The 25,411-nt window shown below is 32.9% G+C and overlaps 1 protein-coding gene across 1 annotated transcript in view; it reads left to right on the forward strand.

The window, feature by feature from the left end:
• The window catches only part of SYNE2 (spectrin repeat containing nuclear envelope protein 2), a 389,516-nt gene that overhangs the window by 159,028 nt on the left and 205,077 nt on the right, over nt 1-25,411 (forward strand). Inside the window, exons 38-47 of the mRNA XM_051973670.1 lie at nt 502-618; nt 713-998; nt 2,538-2,689; nt 3,482-3,791; nt 5,879-6,043; nt 8,603-8,941; nt 10,658-10,792; nt 12,811-12,965; nt 15,587-15,737; nt 18,287-18,448. Of these exons, the coding sequence (XP_051829630.1) occupies nt 502-618; nt 713-998; nt 2,538-2,689; nt 3,482-3,791; nt 5,879-6,043; nt 8,603-8,941; nt 10,658-10,792; nt 12,811-12,965; nt 15,587-15,737; nt 18,287-18,448 (1,972 nt within the window). The remainder of the gene's footprint in view (nt 1-501; nt 619-712; nt 999-2,537; nt 2,690-3,481; nt 3,792-5,878; nt 6,044-8,602; nt 8,942-10,657; nt 10,793-12,810; nt 12,966-15,586; nt 15,738-18,286; nt 18,449-25,411) is intronic.

A 25,411-nucleotide genomic window follows, 5' to 3' on the forward strand; every position in this document is an offset into this window, starting at 1 on the left:
GACTCTGAGGTTCTATCACAACTTGGAAATTCTGACCCAATTTAAGGAGTAATGTGTATCCTTAGAAAATGGTATCAGGCCAAACCATTTGAAAACTCATAGCTGTTCATGTTTACCCAGTAAACTCATATTTGTTAACTCTTAGTACATTCTTTATTTTTACCTTATCATATGGCAATCATAGCTGTCAATGCTAATTTTTATGAAAAGCGATATTGAATGACATGTTGTTCTTTCCTCACATTATCTTTATCCCTCATTTCTTTTAGAAAGAAGTTATTGAAATTTCACCCCTGTCCTTTTATAACATGTCTATTTAATGGTAATTGTTTTAAGACAATAGAACATAGCTCATCATTACATATTAAGATAGCTGTCTTCCCTAAAGTCTAACTGCTACTTAGCTTAGCCATAAGTTTGGTGCCATGCCAGGGTTTAAAAGAAGGTCCCACTGTGTTCAGAATTCTATCATTGTACATATCATATACTTTTTCATTTCAGACTTCAAGAGGACTATATAAGTTTGAATAAATGGCTAATGAATCAAGAAGAAAAATGGAAAGAGGTTGGAGTAGAAAACAAGCGTAATTTTTTCTGCCAAGCATTAACTAGAAAAAGGTAGCCCTGACTATCAAATATATTGTCTAAAAAAATTTCCCCTGTGGTTGAGAAGATATCCTAAGCTTAATTTTTTTCATTTGAAATTTTCCAGGCAACTATTTGAATCTTTTGCTCAGCTGAACAATTCATTGATAAAATTTGGACTTCTTAGAGAAGAAATAGTGATAGAATCAACTCAATTAGTTGAGGAATATGAGACATTTTTAACACAAGTGTGTGAAATAGAAAATCATCAGTCACCAACTGCTGAAGAGCAGAGCTTTGAAGATCTTGTACATGATGTATTTTCTTGGATAATGGGAATTAAAGAGTCACTCATGGTTTTGAATTCAACTGAAGGCAAAATGCCCCTTGAAGAAAGGATCCAAAAAATAAAGGTATTTCAAAAAACTGAAGGTTTTGGAAACTCTTAGGGAACTCACAGTTAAAGAAGTTTCACTGGAGAGCTCTCAAAAAATGATCAAAGTTGTTGCAAAATAGTCTCTGAGGAAATATTAAAAGAATTGATATCATTAGGCTTGTAGAGTAGAAGACGGCAAAGTGGCTTTTCTAATGATTTTCAAGTAGACTTATCTCTTTTAGAGAGGCTGATAAATTGTAAGGACAGAATAATTGTAAATTTAAACTCCAGTATGTGGGACTTTGTTTAGGAAAAGACATTTTTGAGAGTGATAAGAGTTTGACATTGAAGGGTTTGCTGAGGGAAATTTATACTTATTCTGCAATTCGAAATCAGAATGAACTTGCTGTCAAGAAGATTTCAGTATAGATTTTTGCCTTAGACTCTTAATAGCTATGTGAACTCTCAGAAAGCCACTTAAATTTTTATAAAGTGCTTTGTAAATCTGAAAGTACAATATAAAAATGAGCTAGTGTTATTTGTCTATTAATATTATTTACTGAGTACTTCAAGGGATCTCATTGTTGATGAAGAGAAAAATAAAAATATATATATATAACACAAAAATCAACTATAGTTATATGCAAAGTTTGGCCAAGTGTTACAGAGGAGCCTAGGATGAAGAAGAGTGGGGGGAAGGCTAATGAGAATTTCTGAAATTATTAGAATCAAATGGCTCTAATCTGAAAATACTTTGTGAAAGAGGTGAGTTCTGAGCAGTTTCCAAACATTGGAGCAGGAAAGGACTTGATTTAGCAGAATAAGTGAATTGAGAACAAGTAATAAATAAATTGTGGATGGTTCAGATCAAAAGCAAATTGGATTTAGGAAGTTACATACATTTTTTAGATTGAAACAAATAGCATAACTTTTATATGGTTTATGTATAAAAATGTTTGTAATATAGACTTTTATCCTATAAATGTCTTATGAGAAAAGACTGGTTTTGTTAGGTACTTTTTAAAGATACATATTTGGAAGGAGACAATTGAAAGTGAGAAACAGATGAATAATATAAGATGGAAGAAAACAACTATGAATAAACAGATATTTATTGATTGATACTTATGTGTAAGCTGTGGAAAATATAATTGAAACAATTTAATTAATTTTATTTAATTTAATCATTTAAAATGATTTTTAAAAATTAAATCAATAATAGAAGGACCTTTATTATAAAAAGCTGGGGAACCACTGATCATAAAAGAAGTAAATAAGATGATGTTGTACTGTTGTCGTTGGGTCGTTTCAATTATATCCATCCTTTTGTTTCCTCATTTGCAGTTTTCTTGGCAAAAATCCTGGTTTTCCATTTCTTTCTCCAGTTCATTTACAAATGAGGAAAATGAGGCAAACCAGGTTAAGTGACTTACCCACAGTTAAAAAACTAGGAAGTGTCTGAAACCAGAAATGACTTGAGGAAGATGAGTGTTTTTGACTCCAGCATGGTACTCTATCCACTGTACCATTTAGCTGGCTTTTATGCTGTTATTTTCTTTGTTTGTTTATATTTTAGGAAATCATTTTACTTAAACCTGAAGGGGATGTGAAAATACAAGACATCATGAGTTTGGGTGAGAAAAGCAAGGCATCTCTGGTTCAGGATACTTTATCTGATATCAAGAATCAGTGGGACCACACTATCCTTTTAGCTAACACATACCTGAGGTAAAAGGAATATAATCGTTGTCATCATCATTATTTCTCTGTATCAAATATAAACTTGTAAAAAGTATAATGTAATTGTCATCCATGACTTTTGATGTCGATAATCTACAGAATAGTAATTCAGGAATTTGGGGATACCAGTAAGATTATCAGGAAGATAAAAACTTATCTGTATCAGTCATTAGAAATTCTTCCCATGATTCAATAGTATTTAATAGAAATGTATACTGACTGTAAGATTATTGATTATTAATACCTTCCTCCTTCTCTAAAGAGCTCTAGAATTTTTCTGCTAGACGCTCTTAATGTTGAAGGAAGTATTATCAATATTTCATGTGAAAAATTTTAAAAATATTATTTAATAAAAATATTTGAAAAAGTTTCTTTTAATAATTCTCAAGTTCTTAGTTTCAAATGATGTTATTATAAAGAGATTTTTATTTTCTGTCAGACCTTAAAAATAAATGATTTTTAGCTACTAGGAATAAAGAGCAAAATCAGTAAACTCAATGTACTTGCATACTCTATAAAACAAATTGCAAAGTATTTATAGTATTTGGTTCAATTATTTTATAACAAAAATGTCACTTTAAAAATAATAGTTATTTCTTTTTGGAGTTCATTGTAAATTATCTTTTGAAAAAAAATACACAAGTTATAATACCAGGATTATCTCTGAGAGGAACTCATAAATGAGTCATTATTGTTTTACAGTCTAATGTATGTATATTTAAAATAGAAAATATTATTCCATCTACCTAATGAGTATAATTTTCTATTGTTAAAATCTAGCCATCAGGAAAAGATTCAGCTTGAAGGAGAAAAATATTTGCAAAGCAAAGATGACTTAAGGCTAATGCTTACTGAATTAAAGAAGAAACAAGAATCAGGTTTTGCTTTGCAGAATGGTTTGCAAGAAAAGAAAGCTCAATTGAAAATATATAAGAAGTTTCTACAGAAAGCAGAAGACTTGACATCTTTGCTTAATGAGTTAAAAACTCAAGGAAATTACCTCCTGGAATGTACTAAAAATCCCAAATTCAGTGAAGAAAAATGGCTAGAAGTCAAGCATCTCCACGAAAGCCTCCTTCACCAATTACAGGTCAAAATAATGAAATTGTATTTCTTATGGACTCTGTCACTTTTTGAATTGGGTTTTTTTTATGTCATTGTTTCTTGGTGATACTGACTAAGATAAGAGCTATTTGGCTGTTATTTAGAGACAAGTGCTTGCTTACTGAGTTTAAAGAAAAAAACAATTCACTTTTATTTCTGTTCAAAGAACCATTGTATATAAAACCATTGAGTTTGAGAATGATGACAGTGTTTCCTTTTACAGACTTCTCATGACCATCATTAACTGTAGAAAAAGTTGGTATTTATTAGGTCACTTCATGCATGAGGCTATGCCCAGAGCAGTGTCTGCATAACTGTTAGTTGACATTATAGTTGACACCCTTTTGTGTCCTCAAGTGCTCCCTAATTTGGAATTTTTTTCATATGCTTTGCAGTAAAGATGTCAGAAGGAAAACAGTTATATTTTTGTGGGGGAAAGAGTATATTTTCCCAATGCAATAGCCCAATGCATGACATATGTTTATAGAAATTTGAAAGAGCAAACTGATAGCCAATTAATAAGGTCAAACTTCTGGTTTCATCAAATGGCAAGAAGAAAAGAGTCTTGAATTTCTTTGTTCTATAATTTTTCAGTCATGTCTGATTTTTTTATGACCCCATTTGAGGTTTTCTTGGCAAAAACACTGTAGTGCTTTGCCAATTTCTTTTCCACAAATAGTGAAACTGAGGCAAATGGTGTTAAATGAGTTGGTCAAGCTCATATAGCTAGTAAATGTCTGAGGCGAGATTTGAATTCATTAAGGTGAATCTTCCTGATTCCAGGTCTGACAGTCTATCCACTGTGCCAGTTAGCTGCCTATGTCATGGATTTAGTTAGACATGTTAGTTTGGAAGGAGATTAGTTTTATAATGGGCATTTTTTCTATCTTCCATCAGAGTCCTTCATTGTGTCTGTGGGGTTTAAACTCTACCATGCTGGAAAAGACTTAAGTATGATTGCAATGATAGAATGTCTTTTCATTGATGGACCACCCAGCTAAGATTAGAGAAGTTCATAACCAAAGGGTTAAATTAAGGATAAATCACCAGGACCATAAACTGAAAATTACATACTGAATCATAAAGGACTATGAGGAAGCCCCCTCATACAAGATCTATTAAAGCATTTTTCCTAGAAAATTTGTAGACATTTAAAAAAAAAAAAAAAACCTCTTGCAATTAGAGAAATTCTCATTAATATTGCCACCAACTTGGGATTATTGTTTCCTAACAACTTGGTTGGGAATTTGAAAGAAATTAGAGAAACTCAAGTTATTACTATCATAAGAGAATGATAGATCTCAAATTGGAAGGGACGTCAGAGACCATCTAGTCCAACCCCCTCAAGAAAACTGAGGCTAATGGAGATTAAATGAATTTGTCCAAGTTCACACAAGTAATAAATATAAGAAGTGGAATTTGAACTAAGACCTCTGATACAAAGTCAGTTCTTTGTCCACTGTACCATAATGCCTCCTTTATTTTGGAGTAAGAGTTAATAGTAATATCTTTCATTTTTCATGTACCTAAATGTAAAGTGCTGAATAAAATGAGATTTTAATTTTATAATAGATGGCTATGAGTTGATTATAAAATTTCTAACTATCAGTTTTTCTCATACATCTATCAAATACATTCATTTGAGTAATGAGATGAAGAAAGAAAAATGGTCAGAGAGAGCATAAACAAAAATGAGAGGTTAGGAAAGACTCTAGAGATCATTAATTTACACCCTCTCCCCAAATTACAAATAAGGAAACTGAAGTCCAAAGTGCTTGCCCAAGGTCACACAGCTAGTTAATCGTATAGCTGGGATTGAAAGTCAAGTCTCTTATTCATAGATGACATTTCCTCAGAGGAAAAGAATTGGGAAAGAAATTCCAAGCTGAAAAGCTTCACAAATAGAATTCTAATTGATACATTATGCCTTGTTCACATAAATAGATGTCGCATAAATGACTAATTCTCATTTTCATATGAAACTTCTTAAGTTTATGTACTATAAAATGAAATTCTAAGTAGGAAAGTAAAGGAAAAGATACATATTGAATATAAAAATGATTTTATTTCTAGGATTCAGTGAGTAAATTGGAAGGTCATGTTCAAGAGCATCAGTTGTACCAGGATTTGGTTGCAGACTTGAGTACCACATTGGAAAGTTTCTCTCAGGAATTCCTCAGTCTTCCTGATAACCTTGTAGATGAAAAGGCAGCTGAGCAAAAAGTGTTAAAATTACAGGTATGATGCATCTACAAAAAAAAGAAAGAAACTTGTCTTATTACACCTTCTAGATAAAAAAGGAAGAAATTTAGCATTACCTTGAATGTTTGGGATCAGTATGTATGTGTGTGAATGCATGCATGGTGGGGGGGAGGATTCTGAGGAGAGGGATTCTGAGATTACATTAGTATGTTGTGCTTCCAGGATGCAAACTCTCTCTACCAATGCAGATAGATAGCTTGTCTATTGTCTAAGGCACTGAGCAATGACTTGCCCAGGGTAAATTTTTTGTTTTTATATTTTGAAGACAGACCTCAAAGCCATTTTTGCCATTTCCAAAGCTGATCCTGAATCCTTTGCATTTCACTGCCCCTTGTCATGCTCGTAATAGGCAATTAACAAATTATTATTAATTATTATTCATAATTTAAAATAATGTAGACATTTTAAAATAATCAGCATTAAACAAAAAAAATAGATCAAAATATTGCTTTTATTGCAACTTGAAAAACAGTGATTTAAGTTCAAAAGTCCAAGTGTTAGTCCTGTAGAACTAATGGAACATAGGTGTTCTTATTCTTTGGTGAACTAGTTAATTTGAATGATATAGTTATAAGCAACTCATTGAGTACTGGGTAGTTATTGTAGTACTTTTGTGCCAGTCTTTCTCCCACTTCTCTATGACAACCACTAGTCCCACATGATTGTAGAAAATGATCCTAGAGATTTCAACTTCAGATACTCTAGGGTGATTCCAGGAATTAAGGAATGATCAAAGCAGTTGGCAGACTATGTAGTCATTACATTTTAGGAATAATATGAAGGATGATCTACATTTTATGAATGAGGAAAATAAAGCAAAGAGTGGTTAAGGATTTTGTACAATGCTGCTTTGTAATTTAGTGGCAATATAACTGAGGGGGAAAAGACTTCATTTTCATTTTATTTTGTGTGTGTGTTTTGGGAAGAGCTTAAGGGATTTTTAAAATTACAATTAATGCTCATAAAACTAGATTGTGCTTTTTAATTAAAAAATATTCTCACAGCACTTGCATCATTGGCCCATAAACTTAAATTGAATTTGATAAATGTCTCGCTACCATCCCCTTCTAAATTGTAAATTTCTTTAGTGCATGGGATGAATCTCATTTTTAAAAAAATCTTTCAACACTTAGCATACACTTTAAATTGAATACCTCTGAGTATTTCTCATTGCCACTATATCTTAACCCATATTTGGGACAGGATGACTCAAGATATTTTCTAGCAATTCATCATTCTTACTAAAAAAAAGTCTTGGGTGTGTGCATTGAACATGTGTGAATTTGGCAGCTGAGATTAATAGTTTTAACATAAAAAAAACGCTGAAGCTTTCCTCATCATCACCTGGAAAATAGATAATAGTAAGTAAATAGATAAAGTAACACTTTTAAGTATTTTGTCAACATTTTGAGACTGGAGAAAATAAATTTATTTATCTCTGGACCAAACAACACCTTTTCGTATTCTGATTAGGAGAAATAACATACCAAAAATATCAGCCCCAGAAAAGATGGAAAGGCCTTGAAATCCTACGTTTTATCAGAAGGGCAGATATTGAGATTCAGAGGTCCTTAGTTTTATATCAGTGTCTGGTAACAGTGCCAGGGATCTGAAAGACAGAGAAGTAGGACAGAGAGAGACAAATGGTGTAAAGCCCATTGGTCTTTCTTCTCACTAGAAGCAATAGGTTTGGTGACTCAGCTCATCTAAGCTCTGTGAACAATCTCATCGAGTTCTGGGTTAATTAGCCAAGGGAAAATAACATCCTTCTGACGATACCTCCTTAAAGGATTAACCATCTATTTGAGGCAAGACAGATGCATGTAAATTTTTTTTTGCTAGTGTATGATCTAGCTGTTAAAGTCTACATAAGTTTTAAAAGTTAATCTCTTTAAATTGGACTTTTTGTCACTATTGTGTATCCCCAATCTTAATGCATTTCAAGCACTTTTTACCTTGAATCCCCACTCACCTATACAGTGAGTATTTCACCTACAGAAATATCTATTCACACATTTCCGTGTGATTTTTTTTTTTGGGGGGGGGGCTGAGGCAATTGGGGTTAAGCCCAAGGTCACACAGCTAGGCAGTGTTAAGTGTCTGAGGCCAGATTTGAATTCAGATCCTCCTGACTTTAGGGCTGGTGTTCTATCCACTGCACCACCTAGCTGCCTCCACTGTGATATTTTTTGGAAGCCACAAATATCAGGTGAATAGATTCTTATTCTATTCCTTCCTTATTTGTGCTGCCTTGTATCTGGTAAGCCTTTTATAAATAATTCTTCATTTGGTGTTTTTGAGTTTGTATCATCTTAGATGACTTTTGTGATAAAAATCTAAACTTTTGTTCAAAATGAATTTGGACATTCAGTCTATTGATTCCCCTCTTTCCTCCCAGTTTGTACTTTATGACTAACAGATATTTTTATATTTCCTATCAGGCAAGTAGGGCACCCTATCATTACTAATGTCAATTAACACTTGTAATAATTGATTTGAAATATTTTATGACAGTTTTTTCTCTCCCACTCTTAGGAGCTAGAAGCCCTCATTAATCTAAAGGGTGACACATTAGACAAAATTTTAGCTTTAGCCGAATCCATCAAACAAAACTCCTCTTCAGTGGGACAGAAGATTATTAAAGATGAAATAGATTCACTTAAGTGTAAACACAAGGATTTGGAAAATAGACTTGAATCTGTTAAGCAGGAGACTGAGAACAGTTTCAACAACATCCTCAAATCAAAATCTGAAATGAAGAAGAAAGAAAAAATAGTCATGAAAAAAATAGAGGAGCAGCTGTCTTCTACTCAGAATTCCGTTCAGGGGTCTATCAGAGTGGAAAAGTTGGAGGAAAGATGGGAAGCCAACAAGGTAAGTATTCATGATTTCACTTTCCACAATAAAAAAAATGAGAATGCAGAGGTGTCAGGCTCTAAGACGAGGGTCATGAAGAAATTTTTCCAGTTTCATAATAATCCTTAATATATTTATTATATACAAAATCTATTCTGGGATAAGGTCCTTCAGAGCTACTCATAACAGAATATTCCTGTTGCTAGAATAAGTCTGTTGGACTTACAGTCATCAATTTGGACTTATTATCCTATCTGATATTCAGTTAGATGTAGTTCCTTGGACCAAATTCACAAAGACAAATTAAAAGCAGTAATAAAGAAGAAAATAATATAGTTATCTCTGCCAAACCACAACCTTCCCCACCATGGTTTCAATATATTATGGGTCAGCATAAGAAATTAAATGTGAATTTGGGAGGAGTTTTGCAGAAGGATGACAGAGAAAAAGTTTAGAAACTCACAAATGCTTTAACCTTATATATAGTATTGTATAATATCAGCATATTTTACCTTTTAATACCATAATAATTCAGGTTTCTTTGTTATGAAAGGGAGATCAAAAAATTTTACGTGGGTTTTCCAGATCATGGGGGTGCTGCATCCCCTAATCTTTACAATAAGGAAGAGATAACTATATTTAATCTGCTTTCTTATAAAATAAATGCCCTGTTCAATTTTTTGATGAAATGAATAAGGTGACTCTTCCAGCCATTTCTTTTTCTACCTATGGTAACCTCATACTGCAAATACTTTTTTGAAAAATCTGTACCTATGATCCTTTGTACAGTGCTCCTGGCAGAAAAAGCTCACTTCACTAATGCCTAATAACATCTTTTTTTACAATTTTTACTCTTAGAGCAGTGATGTCAAATTCATATAAAAGGGACCCTATGGGCCACATATACATTTGAAAACCACACAATAACATTAGTCATATTATATTCATTTTGTTAAACATTTCTCAATTGCATTTTAATCTGGTGTGCAGTGTTAAGGAGTTTTGGCCACATGGGTGAATTTGACACTTCTGTCCTAGGGAACTGCTGTTAGGATTCTCACAAGGTACTAAGTCAGTGGAATTGATGACATAATGATTCTCTAATTTACATGTACTTAATACTTACTATAATTCCATAAGATTCACACCTTTAAGAGAGCATATATAAGGAGGAGGTCTCAGGGCCAAGGAGGACAAGCCCACTAGAGGACAAGCCCACTAGAAGCTCTCGGAGCCTCAGCCAGGATTCAGTCGAGCAGATTCACAAGCCAGAGAAGGCAGCTTAAGCTTTTGGAACCAAAACTACAGAAGGTCTCTTAAAAAAAACTAGCTGATCCCCAAGTGAAGGAGATAAGACTTTGAAGGAGACAGTAAAGGATTTGGACTTAAACTTCAGGCTGCATTTGGGATGATTACAAACTGCTTGGCACAATGAGAAATTAAATGATGTGCTTATAGTCCTACAGCTGTTATGTGTGAAAAATGAGGTTGGAATCCAGATTTTGTTGACTTTGAATGCAGCTCTCTAGTCACTCTACCATACTGCTTCTTACTATACATAAAAATTATGAAGTTCTTTGCCAAATAATTTAAATATGATTATCTCCATTTTCAGTTAACTGATTTTTTTTTTCCCTAGGGAAAAGATTAGAAAGTTATTTTTGTTCTTTAAATTTTATTAATACAAGATGGATAGAATTTTTTTTTTTTGGCTTTCTAAATGTTTTTTCAAAGGTTGGAGAATTAAATGGAAAGGACATGGATAAAGAACAGCCGAAGAAACTTGATATGAAAGATAACCCATTATTGGCAGCCTGCCTCCCACCTCCTCCCATCCAGGGGAAGAATGGAGAAAGTCCAACTGTTCGGGTAAGAATAATGATCAACATTTTATAATGTATTTTTCCAACATCAATTCACTAAGCCCCACATTTTCGTGTAAGCTTAGAAAAAAAAATTAGTCATCTAAACAGAGAGGTTTTGATATAAGTATGTAAAGCAAAGAGGGAGAAGAGAAAAGGAGCATTTATGTAGCACCTACTATGTACCAGGCACTGTGCTAAGTGTTTTACAAATATCTCAGTGGATCCTCACAACTTTGTGAGGTAGGTGCTATTACTGTTCTCATTTTACAGATGAGGAAATGGGGATAAGAGTTTTAGTGATTTGCCCAGGGACATATAGCTATTTAGTAGCTGGATTAGGTTCTTCCTTACTCCAAGCCCAATCCCTTATCTACTAAGTATGTCACCCAGCTGCCTTAGGAACAAGCAGAGCAGAGAGGATCTGATCAATAAAGTGAAAAATGAGTTCATATGGATAGTAACTCTTGAAATCTCACATATACAAGACAATATCAATGAAGAAATAACACTGTAGAAAATTGAGATTATACTGGGCAAGCCTATTTAGGATGTATGTGTTGGGAAAAGGCTTTTGGGCACTGGTCAAGGAACTATAAAAGGATAAAGAAAAAAAAAGATGAGACATAATGCTTTGTGTGGCTATTACATAATAGTGAACACTTGTGAAAAAGAGGTTTCATGATATGCTATAAATTGCTTTAAAAAAAAATCTTCTGCTTCTTCAAAGAAGATTTGGGGGCAAGAAGGTAGTGCAAGGGCTAGAGTACTGGCACTGAAGTAAAGGAGAATCTGGGACACTTAACATTTACTGGCTGTGTGTCCCTGGGCAAGTCATTTAACCTTGATTGCCTTGTCAAAAAAAAAAAAAAAAGAAAGAAAGAAAAGAATGGATTTTAAATCTCAGTAAGATTATTAATTTTTAGCTGATATTCAGAAATATCATGACATTATCTAAGCTCAGCAACACTGTGTATGGGCCCCTTTCATCTCTAATAGTCCATGAATTAAGTAAATAATTTTGAAAAGAGCAAAATTAGTGAATGGAGAAGTGATGACATTATTGGTTTTTACCATAAGGAAGTTTATAAATGTTCATTTATAAGATTAGATTATTATACTATGTAGCTTTTAAAAAATTGCCTAAAATTGATCTTTGGTATGTTTCTTAACCCTGTTTGCCTCAGTTTCCTCATCAATAAAATGAGCTAGAAATGGAAATGGCAAACTAAAACGATATCCTTGCCAAGAAAACCCTAAAAGGGAGTTAAGAAAAGTCAGCCATGACTGAAAACAATTAACAACAAAAGAAGAAAACAGATCTTTCATAAAGTCTCTTCTGGTAGTCATACTGTAAAAAGTTGGCATCCTATTTTGGTAATAATTTTTAAGTACAGTTAAGGAGATGTGTGTGTGTGTAAAACAAACAAATTCCATTTGTCTTCCCATTCATTTCTTGTGAAAATACAGTTTAAAAATCCATTCATGGCTATGGGAGGAGGAGAAAGGTAGCATTTGATTTGGACTTTGAAGGAAACTAGGAATTGGATATTTAACTAGCACCTTTTGTGCCTAAGACACAAAGACTCTTTAGGATCAGAAGAGTAAGACACCTTAGACGTCAGGTAGTCCAACTCCATTGGAGAAATGAAGAAATCGAGACTTAGAGAAATTGCTCACAACTCATAGTGTGACTGATTGTTGTGGAAAATGCAATTTGTGCTTTCAAAATTCTTTACTCTATAATTAACCTATAAACTTAAAAAAAAAACTTCTTAAGGTGGAACTGTAAATAATTTGAACATTTGTCACTTAAATCCTCCATCTACTCCTGCATATCTTTCCAAAGTAGTGTCTATTTTGTCATGATTATATTGCTTTGTGCTGAAATCGGCAAATAAACTTATTTTTAATTTGTCTTAATGCTGATATACCACTGTGAATCAATATACATTTTAATTTTACTATTGTTCCTTTGTTTCAAAGTAGTAATAATCTGTCTTGCAACCTTTTAAAATTTTGCAGGCTAAAATGTCATCAAAACAAGAACATGTGGAAACCATAGACACGGATAATCATGCTATTGAACATAATGCCTTTGAGAAAAACTTGGTTCCCGAGAGCACAGAAATACATAGCATCAAAGAAGAATCTGTTGGGGTACTTGTGGCTCACAAAAGGTAAATCATAGCTCTATATTGACATTATGTAGATAGGGTTTCATATTGTGGGGTTTTTAAAATCTAATTAATTTAAAATGTTTATTTTCAGTTCCAAATTCTTTCTTCTCCACTACACATTGAGAAGCCATATGAATTCTAGGCCTAGAATCTGGAAAACTTGACTTCACATGCAGCCTCAGACACTTACCCTCTGTGTGACTATGGGCAAATTATCTAACCTCTGCTTCAGTTTCCTCAACTGTTAAGTGTGTATCCTATTAGCACCTACCTACTAGGATTGTTGTAGAATAAAATAAGATGATATAAATAAACTGCTTAGTACAGTACCTACAAGTAGCAGGTACTTTATGAATGCTCATTCCTTCCTTCCCCCCCACATATGTACTTATTTTCTATCATATTTACTTAATAAAATCTCTAAAAACTTAGCTGAGTGATTAATATACAACCTTGATTAATAAATATTTATTAAACTAAATGGATACACAGTTTTTCTGAGGAACTTTTTTCGCTCTAAACTTATGGTTTCATTTATGTGAAAAATTCTTATTAAGCAAATTCTTATCAATATAGATAAGCCACTCTGACTTAGGGTGGGTCAGACACTGAGAGGTAATAATTTCCCTGGGACCACACAACAAGCATGAATCATAGGCGATTCTCAACCTGGGTCTTTCCCACTGAAAGCTTGGTTTCTTTCCATTCAGCCTAGTATTCTTTGGAAATTACACTTATGAAATCAGAACTATTGTAAGGCTTCTTATAAGACTGATGTTTATCTTTTTATGAATAATGCTGGTGTTGGGAGATAGAAGTAGTTAGTATCTGTCACAACAGTTAACTGTATTCTAATAAATATTCTAATAAATGTGGTTATGCTTTGAAGGATCCTGGCTGTTCCACAATTTATCTCACTATTTAAGCCATATAATTTGAAGGTCTCATGTTTTAAGGGTAGTGCCAAATTTATTATTCTTATTTTTCATGGCTATACTGTCATAAGACTGAGAGCTGGAACTTTAGAGGAGTTATCTGATTTTGTAGATGGCAAAACTTAGGCTCAGAGAGATTAAATGACTTGCCCACAATCACATGGGTAGTAAATAATATAGCTGTAGTTGGATTTTCTGATTCCAAATTTAGTTTTTGTTTTGTATTTTCTGACACTGCCATATAATCCTGAATCAATTAATATTTCGTGTACTTTTTTTTTCTTTTAACGTTGTCTTGATCTTGAAGTCTTACCATTCTTTGTGTGTATATGGAAAAGGGGAGTGTGTTATTGTAAATATTATAGAATAAAGAAAAATAATATTCCTAGAAAATAAGAATGTATATATATTTAAAATGGAATATAGTTAAGGGAAGGAAATCGGTTTCTTTATTTTTTTTTTTAAGTAAAAGAGTTGTATTATATGATGGCTAAGAAGCTTTCAGCTCTCAGTGCCATAAATTCTATGATACAGTTATCAAAAACGCAAACTGGAGTGATGATTTTACTTCTGCTATGAAGATTAATCATTGAATGTCTTGAATAAGGTCTTGTGTTTGAGTACAAGTGTCTTTACAGGACAGTATTGTTTGAATCTTGAGACTTCTGGAAAATTTAAGAATTTTGAAATTTAGTCTGCATTTGAAAGTTCTAATACATCAATCTGTTACTTATAAGATGAAAAATCACTACCCACTCCCAGTAATACCCCACATACATGATATGTAGAGAGCACTTTAAGGTTTGCATTGTGCTTTACATAAATGATTTCATTTGATCTTCACATCAACTCTGAGAAGTAGGTACTATTACCATTTTGAAGATCCTGAATCTAAAAGAGGCAGAATGATCTGCCTAGTTATACTGCTAGTAAGTATCTATGGAAAGATCTGAATTGATATTTTCCCCACATTTCCCCACTACAGCCACCTTGATCAGATGGCAATTTAGACCTAAAAATGGACTTAAAAACAGAATCTTAATAGATCCCTTAAAATATTTACTGACTGTCTATTATGTTTAACCTTGTATCTAGCCACTGTAGATATTCTTTCTTCTCATGAAATCTGTACTTCAGTGGCAGGGGTTGAATCTGAGAGGTGAGGTAAGGCCATGTAAATACATATACAGATGACCGATTTAGACAGTGTTTCAGGAGTTCAAAGGAAAAAGATGCCTAAGGGTTGAATAATTAGTAAGCTTTTCATTCATTTGTTCATGTATTATTCTTCCTGGCATTTTCTGCTTTGACATTTTGGGCAAAAAAATTTTTTTTAGGTTCTTCTCTTTAAAATATTCTCAAACATTTTCATGGTCCCATTTGATGGTAGTCAATAGAAGGAATGAAGTTGAGGAATTATCTGGAAGTTAGGAAAAGTTGGTGTTAATGAAAAAAAATAATTTATACATTTGTTTAAGATTGCTTAAAGTATAGCCTTCATCAAGAAGTGTCATTGTGAGGAACATTATTTTGCATATTTGGTACCACATAGTCTCATATCTAAATTATTGAATTGAATTTAAATAGTCTCATACCTAAGTTATTGAATTGAAATTTTTAATCACTTAATGTTAACTGTGGCTAACTAATAAAATTAGCATCCTTCCTTATTTTCATGATTTCCAGTCAGCGGGAATTTGCAGCAGACAATTTGAAGAATGACCAGATGAACAATCAATTCTCAAGTATTCCAAAAATTGTTCGAGAAAAAGTGGTGATAAACCAAACATCTTTGGAAGATCTGGAGTTAAAAGAGCCATTAACAACTGAAGACCAAGTGAGTAATTTCAAACCTTTCCAAAAAAGAATTTATTATATAGTGTTCAGAGGCAGCTGGTGGCTCAGTGGCTTGAGCACTGAGCCTAGAATCCGGAACACTTGAATTTAGATCCAGCCTCAGAAACTTCCTAGCTGTGGCAAGTCCTGATTAACACCTGATTACCTGACAGAAAAGAACAAATCACTCCAGTGTCTTTGCCAAGAAATTCCCATGGATTGTTGAATTACCAAAAGTCAAACACAACTAATTAACTAAACAATAACAAAGTGTTTATATTTAAACTTTGACTCAGAATCACATTTTTACATTTGACAATATTTGAACAGCTTTTAAAATATTAGTATTTTATGTTGGGGGTAGATTATGTTATGGGGCGGTATATATCCCCCACTAAGTATTTTTGGCATAGAAATATAAATAAAAGATAATATGACTTAGTGAAATGGCATTAAGACGACTTGGAGTTCTAATCTTATCTTGGACAATCGTGTAGCTTTTAAAGCTTAAAACTGCATTAAGACTTTTGGGATACCCTGCATAACACACATTTTATTTTATTCAGATTTGAGATTCCACTAATTTGAAGAATTCCTAGTTTTACAACACCTTCTATAGATAGTAACTGGTCTATAACATGACTTTAAGGAATTGCCAAGGGAACTGAGAAAATGATAGATTTAGACATAAAAGGAATCTTGGAGGTCATCTTATCCAAATCCTTCATGTTATAAATGAGAAAACTGTGGCTTGGCTAAAGTTACACAGCCTTTATATGTCTATGGTAGGACATAAATCCAGGCATTCTGGATCCCAAGGCCATGACCATCCCTATATCCATTGCCTCTCAAATGTACACATTAATCCAACTATGATTATAAATTTGACTTGTCTAAATCTAGCACTTCCATAGAGCCATCCTTTTTTCAATATTTTACTGCTTCCCACTGGCAAAAATTATAATTCCTTTATGCTTACTCACAGAAAAACCATGAGTATAGAATCCAGATAAAGAAACCAAATCAACTTTATCCTTCCCAAGATGGAAGGAATATTCTTTTTGGTGGTCTTGGCTGAAACAATAAATAGCTTTCCCAAACTATATTGTGTTATTCATTGAAATTTTTTGGGGGGAGCAACCAGAACAAAAAAAAGTCTGCGGTAAAGGAAAGCACTCCTTCTTATTCCCTACCCACTAATGTCTTCAGGAAGGGACATTAGATTTCATGTACCTCCTCAAAAGTATTCATGAATAAAAAACAAATACCCTAATTACTGACCTTCTGATGACAAGTTTCTCTACATTTAGGCTGATCCTTAGACAATTAACAAATGAACTCTATCACTCCAGAGCCTTCATAATAGCATGCTAGATCTAAAACTAATATGGTACCAACAATTAACAGAAATTTCACATTTAATCCATCATTTCTTCTTATTTTTACACTTGATTGCCAATCACTGTATACACCATGGTATCATCTGGAATATCATTTTACCAATTTAAATGATTTGAATAGTAAATAGCCTAAAGCTGTTTCTTTTCCTTTATGTCATGTTATCAGTCATCATTATTTTGCAATTTTTGTAATCTGTTTTATATCTACCCCAGAATATGCTTGTGGTGACTGTGTCATTTGATTTTTCTTAACTTTTTCATTGTTTGAAGGGAAAGTGCCATAAAAGGAAGAAATGAATAGTGGGTTATAATTGTGGTGTGCAAAAAAAAAAAAAAAGATAACAATAAAAAAATGCTTATTCCGTGGACATTATAACTATACAGTTCCTAAGAATCTCTTAAGATAAAAACATAGTCATTGTAGTAATTTACTGTTCAAAGATCATTCTAAAGATGTGAGTTGTGAAGGTTTATAATAGATATATATTTTTTCCTGTTCCTTGCTCCTTTTCCTTCAGAGGGCACCTTTCAAGAAATCACAAAGTGGCTTTCTGAAATACAGTGTATGAGAAAATGAAAAGGCAGACTTTGCTTTGTTGGTAGTTGAGGATGTATATTTGGAATGATTTCTAAGAATATGGAACATACACACACATATACATTTATGTATATATATATATACATATATATATATATATATATAATATATATATATATATATATATATATATATATATGATGTGTGTGTCTAGAATTTTTTAGCATCAGTAAGCTCTCAAACCTACCTACTTCTCTTCTTTTCTTCCCATTAAAAAACCTTCAAAATGCAAAGCAATGAAAAGCTTGGACTGTCTGTTTTCTGTCACACAAGAATTAGAGGTTCGAAATAGAGGCTAGATGTTCCATTTTTGGTCTACTATTTAAAAAAAAATTATAAAGCAAAATTCTGGTTGGCATCTCTTGAATGATTTTTCTTGACCTATCCTTCCCATTTGTCAACTTACATGGCATAATTGCTTTTTTTGCCTTTTATGTGTAATTACATCTTTAATTTCCTTGTCATAGAGTGTAATTATCAGTCAGAATGTCTGAATTTTTTTTTTATTCTTTTGAACAAATTTTCTGAACATTTGCAATTGTGATGTTTCAGGTGGCATTCTTAGAAAAATCTGAGGACATAAACGATCAAACCTACAGGACAATTCTTCAAGACTTCCAACTGTGGTTGAGTAGTAAGGAACAACTCCTAGGATTTATGCTACAGGAACAACAAGGAGAGCCAGTTACTGAAAAAATGCTTTTGATTTTTGAGGTAAATTAAAAGTATTTTGAGTGTGCATCATATCCCTACTGGCAATTCTATAAATACATTTGATGGTAAAAATATATCTGATTTCTGAAATAGTTGAGTAGTAATCCTAGTCATGAAGCTGAAACATTTGTGTTTTATTCTTCCTATTTACATCTATCCTCTGGTCTACAGTTATTTATAGATGCAAATAATATCATTGAGTAGCCTCAGTAACAGCACAGTATTGTTCAAGGATACAGTTTTGGTATAGTTGCATTTGATATTCTTGCCCCAAGTTTTTAAAATAATGAAGGCCTAGTATTTGTAGTTAGTAAGAAACTTAAGACATTATTTAATCCAGTGTAATTTTATAAAGATTAGGAAACAAGTTTAGAGATGTTGAGTCACAGATTTAAGACTTGAATTTAGATTCTCCCCTTCTTTTCTAACACTCATTTATACTAACTAATCACTTTTTGAAAAGCCCTGTTTTATGAAAAAGATGGAAAGGAAAAATGAAAGTGCTGGGAAATGTTTAACAAATGGATTCCCTATATTCTTTTCTCCAGTACTTTTTTTTTTTTTAGGTCTAGTCAAATCAATTCAACAATAAACCAAGTCCCAATTTGTAGCATTTGCCAATTTCTGAGATAAATATTCCACATGCTGAACTTTTAATAAGCTACTTTCATGAATCAGTACCAAATGGCTCCAATGTGCCCCTGGAAAAAGAGATGCCATATTTCCATGTAGTTCATTAATATCCCTTTTTCTTCTCTTATCAAACTAGATTTTGATTGAGCTCCTGAGTGTAAAAAGCTTGTTCATAGGTAATTAATGACCTTCAGATTATTAGTTCATAGAAATAATTGCCAAATAATTTTGAGAGGGGAAAAAAGAGAAAAGACAAAATGGGTGGCATGTATATGAAACCTGAATCCTAATTCAATCAAGTAGTCATTTTAACTCTTGTAAGAAATTTCCTTTATATAATTACTGTAATATATTAAAGATTTTTAAAAATTATCTGTGAGTAATCTGAAAGTTGTTTTTCATTAGAAAAAATGGTACAATGTGTAGGAAACTTTCAGGAAACAAAACCAAACCCTGAGTCTGAGACCCCTCCCCATTATCTTATAAGATGGCTAACTCATATTCTGTAGTAAAAATATTAAAGAAAATTAAAATTTCTAAAGATCACCAGTTCATAATATCGTTAAATTGTGCTTTGGTAGAACTACTGAGAGTAGTTATAAAAATTGCTTTTCTTTACTTTTAAAACTTGTGATTGCTATCATGTATTTTACTATACAAAGTTTATGCTTTCAGTTTTAAAACTAATTTACAGAATGCGCTGGGGAATGTTGAAGCCTTGAAAAAATTGTTTCATTTCAAAATTGTGTTATACATTTTATTTTATTTCTTTCTCTTGGGGTGGTAAAAATAGAAAGTGGATTCCCATATCCAAAATTAGGCATTTCTTAAAGCCTTTTGTCAGAATAATTTATTATGTATCTTTTTTCCTTTGTGGGAAACTCAGAGGTAGTTTAATGGAACACCAACATTTATCATTTTCTATTGACTTGTATGAAGAGTTGCTACCAATTTGGGCTGTTAACCAATGACAGTCACTTTCAAAAACTCCAAGATAAAAGGGATTCTCTATCAGGAAAACACACATAAATGCACACATTTGCATATACTTATGCACACTCATCTACATACATACACATATATACTCATTCATACAAACATGAAACCCACAGGAAACTAGAACTGTGAATGCATACTGACCTTTCAGTAATGGGGGAAAAAAGGTAGTTGAAGTTGAACATAAAGCTGTTACATATAATGACAGAATTTTGTTTGATGAAACTTCTTTAACAGAAAGTGAGGTAATCATCTTGTGTAGTTTATTTCACTATGTGGTATAATAGTAAGTGTCGCAATAATTTGATTATTACCTTCCACTGAAAATCTCAGGACAGTTTGAGATTAAAAAAAAATAAAGATCTAAAATATTAAATTATCAACTAAGGACTCCAGTTTTTGAGCAGGATAACATAATGGAAGAAACATTGGATTTGGAGTTTAATATTGGTGATGCCTTAAGAGTAAAACATTTTTGACAATTTGAGTCTTGGTTCTTTTCATCTGTAAAATGGGAGAATTGGAGTAGATAAGCTCTAGATGTTGCAATGTTTAGAGCATGAGCCTAGAGTCAAAAAGACCTAAGTTCAAACACTTACTAGCTGTGTGACTCTGGGAAAGACTTTTTTTTTTTTTTAGTCGCAATATTTATTTATTTATTTATTTATTTTTTAAATTTTATTTTATTTAATAATAACTTTGTATTCACCTGTCAGATTGGCTAGAATGACAGGGAAAGATAATGGGGAATGTTGGAGGGGATGTGGGAAAACAGGGACACTGATACATTGTTGGTGGAATTGTGAACACATCCAGCCATTCTGGAGAGCAATTTGGAACTATGCTCAAAAAGTTATCAAGCTGTGCATACCCTTTGATCCAGCAGTGTTTCTACTGGGCTTATACCCCAAAGAGATACTAAAGAAAGGAAAGGGACCTGTATGTGCCAAAATGTTTGTGGCAGCCCTGTTTGTAGTGGCTAGAAGCTGGAAAATGAAAGGATGTCCATCAATTGGAGAATGGTTGAGTAAATTGTGATATATGAACGTTATGGAATATTATTGTTCTGTAAGGAATGACCAGCAGGATGAATACAGAGAGGACTGGCGAGACTTACATGAACTGATGCTGAGTGAAAATGAGCAGAACCAGGAGATCATTACATACCTCAACAACGATACTGTTTGAGGACGTATTCTGATGGAAGTGGACCTCTTTGATAAAGAGAGCCTTAATTGATCAAAGATGGACAGAAGCAGCTACACCCAGAGAAAGAACACTGGAAATGAATATAAACTGCTTGCATTTATGTTTTTCCTCCCGGGTTATTTTTACCTTCTGAATTCAATTCTCCTTGTGCAACAAGAAAACTGTTTGGTTCTGCACACATATATTGTATCTAGGATATACTGCAACCCATTCAACATGTAAAGGATTCTTGCCATCTGGGGGAAAGGGGTGGAGGGAGGGGGGGAAAAATTGGAACAGAAATGAATGCAAGGGATAATGCTGTAAAAAATTATCCTGGCATGCGTTCTATCAATAAAAAATTATTTTAAAAAAATAACTTTGTATTGACAGAATCCATGCCAGGGTAATTTTTTACAACATTATCCCTTGCACTCGCTTATGTTTCGTTTTTTTTCCCCTCCTTCCCTCCACCCCCCCCCTAAGATGGCAAGCAGTCCTATATATGTTAAATATGTTGCAGCATATCCTAGATATAATACATATTTGTAGAACCAAACAGTTCTCCTGTTGCACAGGGAGAATTGGATTCAGAAGGTAAAAATAACTCGGGAAGAAAATCAAAAATGCAAATAGTTCACATTCGTTTGGGAAAGACTCTTAACCTCTGTCTATCTCAATTTTCTCAGCTATAAAATGGGCATCATACTAACACCTTCCTCCCAGGGTTGTAAGAATAAAATGAGATAATATTTGTAAAGTCTCAGCCCAGTGCCCGGCTGAGTACATAAGTACTTGCTATTTAATACTTTTTAAAGAAATAGCCATTCCTGTTTTCTTTCCCCAATTAAAGCCTTTCCAGTTTATAATTCTATATTTATTTTTTTTCCAAAAAAGGACTTATTGTATAGTCTTCTACAATCAGTTGAACTGTTTCTTAAAATTTTTATTTTAATAGTATGTTAGCTTTCCAATTATAAATCACTTTTGTAAGATTTTGAGATTTAACTTTTTTCTCACTCTCTCCCTTACTTCCCCCCTCTGCACACTAGCAAGTCATCTTGCAAGATTATAAGTGTACATTCATTTTAGCATATTTCCATATGAGTTATATTGAGAAAGAAAAATTAGAAAAAAAGGGGAAATGTAAGAAAAACAAAATAAAACCAAAAATAAAAAGATGAAAATAATATGCTTCAATCCGCATTTAATCTCCATATTTCTCTCTCTGACTGCATATGGTATTTTCCATCCAAAATTTATTGGAATTGCCTTGGATCATCATGTTGTGAAGAAAAGCTAAGTCTGCCATAGTTGATAATCACACAATTTTGCTGTTACTGTGTTCAGTTTTCTCTTGGTTCTGATCACTTTACTTAGCATCAATTCATGTTGTCTTTCCAGGCTTTTTTGAAATTAGTCTGCTCATCATTTCATATAGAATAATAATATTCCATTATATTCATATACCATAATGTATTCAGTCATTCCCCAATTAATGGGCATCCACTGTAATCCTATATTTATTTTCAAATATTTCTATATGGGCCTATAGAAGATATTACTATCCGGAAAAATGGTGACTATTGGTCAAAACATCCCAAATATCAGTTAAGATTTTATTTTAGTACAAAATTATTTTTCATTTTATTTCTTGAGAAATGCTTCTTAACTGTTCTTAATTGATTTATAGAGATAGAGGTAGCAAGTATTTATTGGTTTTGAAATCCTATTTGACCATGAAAAGAAGATAAAAAGATAGCATTCTTCTCTTTAATAACTTTAGTTTTTCACATAGTTCAACTTTATAGCTCCTAAGAACGAGTCTCTTAACATAAAGACTGATGTTGGGATCTAGACTGATAAAATTGCTAGACAAAAATAAAAAAGAAAATCCTAAACATTTGATTTCTTTTATTAGGAATATTTTATTTCTAGTAGAGAAAAAAATGTGAGAGCAATTTTTAATAAAATACTTACTCAGGACTTTAAAAGAGTCAGGGTGGCATGGGGACCTGACAAAAACATTGACAGTCTTTTAGAATGTTGATTATCTCTTTTAAAAAGCAATTATTTAGCCAAATTGGAAACTCAAAGAATAATATTTTTTGGAAGATGCCTGGAAAATGTTTGCTATGTAGAGTATTTTACATACATGCTATTTAATGGAAAGTTACAAGTGCAAGGGAAATATTTGTGCCAGTTTCAAAGATATCAAAATTTTTGGAAAAGTAAAAATTAAAGCATTTTCACAGAAGTCAATTAGTTAAAAGAAGAAAAAGAGCAGAAATAATAGAATGTTGTTTTATTTTAAAGATTCATATGAGAACACACGATAGAGATTTCTGGGAGGTCAGGAATACAACTTTTGTAAGGGAGGTAACCAATGAAAATTTATAAAAGTTTTAGTGTTTTTTTGTGTGTGTCTTGTAGCTACTGTGAAATATGTATGTCTGTATGATACATTTGTGTATGCATATGCACATATACATATGGGTGACCAAAAATGTACTTGCATAATAATGACAATTGGTGTTAATTTTGAAGGTGTTCTCCTATACAATTGACAAGGTCATATATTTATCCTGTATATAATATTGTTTGTAAAGACTCCTTTGCATATTTTCTTCCTCGTTAGTTTATGAGCTTCTTGAGGAAGGGACTATTTTTTGTCTTTTTAAAAAATTCCCAGAGTCTGTCACATATTAATGCTTAAGAGATGTTTACAGCTTAGCTTATATATCATTTACTGGATTGTTTCAAACAGGTCTCAGAGGGAAAATAAGAACCATTTCTAGATTAAGTCAAATTGAGACATTTACCAATGGGCCATGAGTATTAGGGAGGGGCAATAGGAAAGATGTGACACAATTAGGCTGTAACTCCATGAGGTAGCAAGTAGATACTAGCCAATACTAAATGAAATGAGCTGAATTCATATCTAAATCCCCCACAACAACATCAAGTAAAAAAAAAAAAATGGGACTGTCCCTTCCTCCCTCCTATCCATAGTCTTTTATAATGTGTAGTACTTGAAAGTTGATAGTAATTTTTTTCTTTTTTTTTTTTAATTTTAAATTTTATTTTATTTAATAATAACTTTGTATTGACAGAATCCATGCCAGGATAATTTTTTTACAACATTATCCCTTGCACTCGCTTATGTTTCGTTTTTTTCCCCTCCCTCCCTCCACACCCCCCCCTCCCCAAGGTGGCAAGCAGTCCTATATATGTTAAATATGTTGCAGTATATCCTAGATACAATACATATTTGCAGAACTGAACAGTTCTCCTGCTGCACAGGGAGAATTGGATTCAGAAGGTAAAAAGAACTCAGGAAGAAAATCAAAAATGCAAATAGTTCACATTCATTTCCCAGTGTTCTTTCTTTGGGTGTAGCTGTTTCTGTCCATCATTTATCCATTGAAACTCAGTTAGGTCTCTTTGTCATAGAAATCCACTTCCATCAGAATACATCCTCATACAATATTGTTGTCGAAGTGTATAATGATCTCCTGGTTCTGCTCATTTCACTCAGCATCAGTCCATGTAGGTCTCTCCAAGCCTCTCTGTATTCATCCTGCTGGTCATTCCTTACAGAGCAATAATATTCCATAACATTCATATACCACAATTTACCCAGCCATTCTCCAATTGATGGGCATCCATTCAGTTTCCCGTTTCTAGCCGCTACAAACAGGGCTGCTACAAGCATTTTGGCACATAAAGGTCCCTTTCCCTTTTTTAGTATCTCTTTGGGGTATAAGCCCAATAGAAACACTGCTGGATCAAAGGGTATGCACAGTTTGATAACTTTTTGGTCATAATTCCAGATTGCTCTCCAGAATGGCTGGATTCGTTCACAACTCCACCAACAATGCATCAGTGTCCCCGTTTTCCCGCATCCCCTCCAACATTCATCATTATTTTTTCCTGTCATCTTAAGTTGATAGTAATTTTAACTTGACTTTACTCAAATAAAAGTGGAATAGGAAGTAGCACACTGTACAATTTGCCATTTTTCTCCAGGGAGTGAATTATTTATGAACATTTAGTTATAACTTCCATATGAAACCTTTTTTAGAGGAACACATTATAAAGCTACATTTCCACACCAGTTGTAATTGTTTCACCCGCATTGATTAT

The sequence above is a fragment of the Antechinus flavipes genome, chromosome 2, assembly GCF_016432865.1.
Source record: "Antechinus flavipes isolate AdamAnt ecotype Samford, QLD, Australia chromosome 2, AdamAnt_v2, whole genome shotgun sequence".
In the NCBI taxonomy this organism is placed as follows: Eukaryota; Metazoa; Chordata; class Mammalia; order Dasyuromorphia; family Dasyuridae; genus Antechinus; species Antechinus flavipes.